This window comes from Netta rufina, assembly GCF_964035555.1.
Source record: "Netta rufina genome assembly, chromosome: 1".
Classification (NCBI taxonomy): Eukaryota; Metazoa; Chordata; class Aves; order Anseriformes; family Anatidae; genus Netta; species Netta rufina.
Genome location: NC_140123.1, coordinates 136,217,518 through 136,224,701, shown reverse-complemented (window position 1 = coordinate 136,224,701; position 7,184 = coordinate 136,217,518). Strand labels below are relative to the sequence as shown.

General features: G+C 41.9%; 1 protein-coding gene across 1 annotated transcript; it reads right to left on the bottom strand.

Moving 5' to 3' along the window:
* Positions 1–368: 368 nt before the first annotated feature.
* On the bottom strand, positions 369–6,790 carry BCL2L14 (BCL2 like 14; the record flags this gene model as incomplete). The annotated part of the gene is made up of 5 exons (XM_084302378.1): positions 369–410; positions 1,152–1,424; positions 2,455–2,522; positions 3,448–3,663; positions 6,418–6,790. The coding sequence occupies 5 exons, from the start codon at positions 6,788–6,790 to the stop codon at positions 369–371; spliced, it is 972 nt and encodes a 323-aa protein (XP_084158504.1).
* Positions 6,791–7,184: the final 394 nt, after the last annotated feature.

Sequence of the window (7,184 nt, the reverse complement as noted above, 5' to 3'; positions counted from 1 at the left end):
AAGTGAAAGTGGACTGGATCACAGTCCAGTGATTCTTGACTGCACACTGATATTTTCCTCCTGTTTGCATTTCAACATCCATCTGTAGGAGCAGTGGCAAGCACCTCTACTCAGAAAGGTACCTGAAATCACTATCCATGGGACTGAATGCTGCAGAGTTGGAAGTGCCTTCATATCCTTTAAAAAGCACTTCTGCATCAATACCAGTTTTGAGGAAGTGCTATTGTACCCATCAGACTTAGCCATGCAAGAGTCCAACATTCCATGTGAAAAATAAAAATACATAGCCATGGGAACTGGATTGTGGTAAGATCCTCATGTTCCTTAACTGAAGGTTCATGCACCCTGAAGAATGCATTCACTCACATTTATTCTACTTCTTCCTGATCCAGTGAAGTCACAGCCTTCTCCTGTAACAGAGAAAGAAAACTGAAAATTATAAAAGCAATTATGACCCTCATCCTAAATTCAGATCTGCTGGGGTCAGTCAGTAGGTTTGCCAGTAGGATTTCCTGACCTCACGTGCCGTCTGTTTCCATGGATGTACACTTTACAGCACTTCATGAAGCACAAAAGGACTAAGATCTCTGTTGCAAGTGCCTTACAACAACAAAGCCAGGCAAATAAGCTACAAAGGACAGCAGCTCTGCACCACTGCTGGCCAAAGGGCACCTCTCACTGCTGGCTTTGAAAGTGGGATATGAAGATAAATGGGTGCCTTTGTGTACAGAGAGGTGGACATATACAATACTGTAAGGGCAGACTGTATGAAGTGCTGAACTGCTACATTGTCCCCAGAACTTGCCAACAGCAGACTTTTAGGGGAGAAGTTTAAGATTAGGTCAAGCATGTAGTGAAGTTTCCTGGTGTTTCTCTCAGCCTTCAGCTACATGTATTTGCTGAAGTCAGCCTGCACCAGGAATAGTGCTTTATATTCAACAGCCTTCCACGAATGTCTCCTATTGATTTTGAACCTATGTAAATAAAAAGCTTGCAGCATAGAAGATGTCTTGCAGGAGGAAGTCCACAGCTTAAATACATACTGTGTTAAAGAATACCTTTATAGCTTGTTTTGCAGCTGGCCTATGCCAGTTCTATGAAAGTATGGTACTTCTATACTATGCTCAAGTCAAGGGAGACAAAACTCATACCCATCCTCCCCGGTCACGAATCCACGGACTGAAGTGTTCTCTGAGGTACTTTGATCCAAAACCCATGACCAGGTTCATAGGATGGTTGTCCACAGCAGTAAGTCTGGTGGCAATTTCGAGCGTGAAGGCAACTTTGGCACATTGTAGCTGGCTTTCTGTCTCATTTGTTGAATCTGCTGAGACATCCTCCAGGAATGTATCAGTGACCCTCTCAAAGAAGGTGTAGGACAACATGTCTCTGAATTGCTGATAGAAAGTCCTGTCCTTTTTGAACTGAAAATAAGAATAAGGATCAATTAAACTGAGCCACTTCTATTGTAATTTGTTTCCCTATCCCACTGGGAAAGGAGAGCATCTCTAGATAATATATGCAATACAGTCTATTTGTGGTGTTGAATGGAAGAGATGATACACAACCCCACACCTCACTGCACAGCTGTTCCTTCAGGCTCTGGAGGTGTCGCTAAGATTTTTCAGGGTTTTATTATTTATTTATTTATTTATTTATTTATTTATTTATTTATTTGCATTTGAATGAGAGAAGCAGAGAGAGAAAAAGGCAAAAAAAGTGTGACACTGATATGGAGACTTGCGTGTGAGGAGGCAGGAGCAGTGGGAAGATGACACTAAAGGTTATGAGAAGTGCTGGCAGCAACTGCTGTCCTAACCTCCATTTGCTCAATCTTTGTGACACTTCTTACCTTATCTAAGAACCTCTCTGCTGCCAGAGCAGAACATGTCCTCCATGTGGGATGATACTGATACACATCAGAAGGGGCAGCTAATGAAGGGCATTAGAGAACGTGTATCTGTATTTTTAATAGAGAAGACAACCATTCCTAATAGTGGACACGTGCAGAGATTTTTGTATAGCTTTTGTGCATGGTTCTCAAAATGCACTCAGAATTATTTCTCTTTCTATACAGCAATTCTTAGAATTGTAGAGTTTCCCTTCCTTCACTGAGAACAACTCATATGCCAAATTTAACACAAGCACAGGAGTTTCATGGAGTTAGTCAGGTGCTCAGTGTCCTATGAAACTCAAAGTGAATGAGTCAAGTGACTCTTTGAAATATACCACCTTTTTGTTGTCTTCCTCCTACACCCCAATTGAGATCTTTGCTAGTCTTCTGGTCTTAAGAAAGGTTTCAGAATGAATGGTTAAGGCTTCAGAAAGCCCTAAATGTGGAAAGAGGTCAGGATAGAGACAGAGAGCTAAGTTACAAAACATTCACTCTCAACAGAAGTGTAATCTCTGTCTCCCACTCTAACCTGTGTAGCTCCTGAAAACAGAAGTACTTACCTTTTCTTCTAGTTGATCCCCTGATTTTCTTAACAGTGCAACTATTTCTTGTATTGTCTTTTCTTCATCTGTTAAAGAGAAGAGATGGCATAAATATCACTGCTTTCTAGTAGGATCCAGATAGCAAACCATTGTGAAAGTCCTTCTGTCAATTAATCATGAAAAGAGCTGCTATTTTGTGTCAAATTCACATAGAGTTGTGTATCCAGGCTTTATGCAGAAGCTCACTGTTCTAGTCTGTGTGGAGCAAACAATGGTCTTTTTCCGTCTGCATGATGTTTTGCTCCAGTTAAGAATTTGGGAAGGAGCATGGCTTTAGCATCCCAGTGCCAGCTCTACATGCTTTGAGGTATGGCTGGTAACAAGACAGAACAAAGGGGAAGCTAGCAGAGGCCCAAGAAAACAGGCAAAATTAGAGGGGAAAAAATCCCCTCATTGTTACCAATTACACCTTCCATGACTCATCAGAACAAACTTTGGGTTTGCTGGATTAAAGAAAATGTAAGCATGGCTGGCTACTTTTTGCAACCAGAAATTTCCAGGAAGCTTGCATTAAAACCTCTGCAGACACCACAGAAAACCATCAGTTCACACTTTTAACAGGTTGCTGATCAATGTTGTCCCCTCTCTAAAGAGAGACTGACCAAGATATCATTGCCCTATGACAGGTCTTTGGCCTTAGAGTCCCAGTGTATTATTCTGTCCCTAACTCCTATCACTGCTCTGTCACCTTCTGTCACTTTGCTGCCATTCTCCTTTTCTTATGTCACACTTCCCTGGATTGTTAATGATATTCCCTTTAATTGCAGTAGCAGGCAGCAAAAGGAATACCTGAACTGTGGGGAACAGAACAGGAACAAGCAGAACAAACTTCCCTCTTCACAGCATCTTACCAGAGAGTTCTTGAGTGCATCACCATACCTGGAAAAAACATCCTGGTGTGCAATACCAACCTAATGACCTGCCTACGAGAAGGAAATTCTTCATCCTTACCATTTCCTTCACTCTCATTTCCCTCAGCAGTATCTTTGCCATCTTCTTCCAGAGACTGGGAATGCACCAGCATCTTGAACATCACACCTGAAGGAGATGACTGAGGTCTGGAAGTAACGAGCTTGGCAAGTTTGTCTGCAATGTGGTCAACATCAGCTTTTTCACCTGATTGGGAAGGAGGGTGGTCCGCAATGTTGTTGACATCTGCTTTTTCATCTGATTGGGAAGGAGGGTGAGAAATAAAGATGGCAATTAATCTTTCCAGGAAATAATTCAGAGATTTACTTGTTTACATGCTCCCTGAGGTGGAAGTACCCCGAGGATACCAAGAGATATATTTTCCCAAGCTGGGGCTTTGTTGTTGCATGAGATCAGCTGGTAATAATTTAGAGAGGTAAGTAATGCATTACAACCCATCTCTAGTATTTGAGCAGCAGCTAACTATACATAGACCATACAGAAGCAAGTGTAAGCATTGCCCTCTAGCATACATCCTTGCAACTCAGATGAACATCCTATTGTAAGAAACAGGAGAGTACTGCTCTACAGGATTGTGAATCTTAGACCTTGATATGAGTGTGATATTGCCCATAACTAGTTCATCTATAGCCCCAGATTCAGGAAAGGCACCGTATTTGAATGCTCTTTCCTTGTTCCCACAGGTTGATCCTGAGCTAAGGAGAAGCAGACCACTACAGAGGCACCTCTAGCACAGAAGCTTCTCATGTCTTCAACAGTCTTGTGTTTGGACATGAATACTGGGAGAACCCATCACCTGGCAGCCAAACTAGCTTTATCCACCTTGCGTACTGACCTTATTCAGGACCCCCACTGTCTGAAGACATCACTTGGTGAGGGGATTCTACAGGGGATCCTGCTAAAGTAAGGAGAGCAGAAAGAGCTGTTGCAAGGCTTGCTTCAGCTAGAAAGTGCTCTTTTTCACAACTAGCCTCATGGAGCTTGCAAAACTTGTTCTCTCCTCAGTGGCAGCTCCTGTGTGATCAGCAGGCAGTGAGACAAGCTCAGCTGTGGCCTGACCCACAGCACATGCAAAATTCACAGGCAGAGTGTATTGTGAGGGCAGCAGGGGTTAAGGTGGCCAATAAAAACTGCATTTCAAGGGTGGTGAATCAACACCCAGACATTTCCTTCTCTTTATCTGCATGCAGAGTGGCTAAACTTCTAGGAAGGGGATTGGACTCTTTGTGACAGCTTATGATTATGACTTCAGAAACCTAAGAATAGGCAACTGTTTTTTAATAGAGCAGGCTGTCTTTTTAGGCAAGTGATCCCCCAAAGCATCACCATTTGCTGCCGAATGGCCTGGCCAAGCTTGCTTCTCAGTTGTCAGTAGTGTAAGTTACAAAAAAATATGTTTTAGGAATCAGTCCAGAATCTGTCCAAGGGCAGGTAAAGTCTGTATCTGAAGCCAAGCACTGTCTCCAGGGAGGTTAACACAAAGCACAGTGAGGTGTTATCTTGAGGCCATGCTTCCACCTGCAGGGACAGTGGCCATGTATTGGCAGGACCATTAAGCAGTTGCCCACAAACTCTTGAGAGCTTTTCTTGACAATGTAAAAATGAAATTGAAATAAAAATGGACACAATGAGTGTGATACTTGAATCAAGACCATGGAAAGTTATGGTCATTTCACCCTAGAAAAATGAATTGGGCTGAGACAGGGACCCTTTCTTGAGAGATCCAGCTGGGTTTGGCATAGGGATAATTATGGGCTTGGTGGGCAGGAGCTGCTCCAGGACAGTTAATCTAATCAAGGATGGGGGATAATCTTTAGAAATATCTTTACATGCAGTGAAATAAGAGAGCAACTGCTGTGACACCAAGGGGTCAGGGAGACGACAGGATCAGCTCGGGACAAATTAGACAAACAACCCCCTATTATTTATATGAATACAATATGACAACCTATCATACACTGCATATGGCTACTTAATGGGGACACTTCACCATCCTCTCTGTCTTTCATGAGAGGTTAAGGTATTAGTCATTTTCTAGAGCAGAAAAGGTAAATGATCATTGTCTACAGTGCAGCACTCTATGTGCAGCTGGCTTTGGAGGCGAGGGTGCAGGGAGTGTAGGTGGATGGGATCCCCAAATGCAGGATGTATTCCTGTTACCCAACACCTCTTCTTCCAGCACATGGGAGGGTCGGTTTAGACTTGATATGGAAAACTCTCTCCACAGCTTTCTTAAAATGAAGACCTGTTACCTTCCCAACCTAGCCTCAGACCACACATTATTTCTTAAGCCTGCCTCCTCAGTCAGGATCTATATGTGAGAGGAATCCTGTGGCAGGAGTAGCAACATGTAAAGGAGATTTATATAACTGTGGAAGACTGTTTCCATTTAAGGTACACAGTGGAATTATGAGAGGCAGTCCAGAGACATGAACTACTCTCTGCTTGATGCTGGTTGCCTCAAATTGGCAACTTTGCTAGCACTTTGGTTTCTTGTTAACAACAAAGTTAGCACTTTGGTTTCTTGTGTGGAATATATGTCCCATGATAAAGCCCTTTGAAAAAGCCTTCAGAAAACTTCTCTTCTTTGATTTCTTGTGTGGAGGTTTTCAGTTTGGCCAGTGTTTCACAGTTTCTTTCTAACCAGGTATAAAAATTAAAGGCCAATGCTCATAAAAAGCAACCTGTATGATTGTATGATATTTATCACCATATGATGAAAAACCAAACAAGTGAGTCACAACCATGAATATTGTATGCAAGCACTACTGAAGATCTAGCAATCTGACTTCCTAATTGGAAATCAAAAGAGCTAGTGTAAGATGAGCAAAAAGTGACAGAAGCCTTTTTCCTTTTCCTGCCTTTCCACAGGCCCTGAGTCATTTAAGCTATTTAGAGGAAGATTTAAGAACAAACTGCAAAAGAAAGAACAAAAAGACATACTTGTCTGATGATGACAACTCTTTACTGAAAGGCTCTCAGTGCATGTACCAAAAGTGCAACTTTCAGGTACAGAAGTTTTTTGGGGCTTTTCCTGCTCTGCTCTGCTGCAGAAGAAGGGTAGACAATATCTTGATAAATGTTTTTGTTTTTTTTTCTTTTTGCTGTGCTGCTTCCTCATGCCACTCTGGAATTCCAATGTTTGACTTGAACCGTCTTTTCCCCCTTGATGATGAATCTCTAATTCACTCCTGATTAAGGATGATGATTTTGGTGCATTTGTCTCTTTTTTCAGAAGTTTCTTGTATCTGCTGGCAGACAACCGCCGCTGTGCATAGGCCATCAGGATCTTGTATTCTATGCTGTCTCGCTCGTTGTCTTCCAGCGGTATTTCTTCCATACTGACATCATTTGGTGAAGACATCTCAGTCCCTGCAAGAACATATTTTTAGTTTTAAGTTAGGGAATAGCCTGTTTTTCGTAAATACCAACCAATACTTAACCATTTCTACAGAACTTTTCACTGAACACCTTATAAACCTCAGTGATGGCAATATTGCAGTACCTGGAAACCAGTGTTTTCTAGAAAGTGAATTTGGTTACTGAGTAACACTGCAGATGGCAATTAAAGCAATAGAAGAATTGGAACAAGATATATGCTACTTTGCTCTTAGCTGCATTTGGTTCATGAAAGTATTTTTCAATAATTGCTCAGCCCAAGTGCATTTTACATTTCATTGTTTGGTCTTACTGCAAGAGAATAAGATAGTTTACGATATGAAAAATTTGCCCCAAACACTTGAGGCATGTTTAAAAGA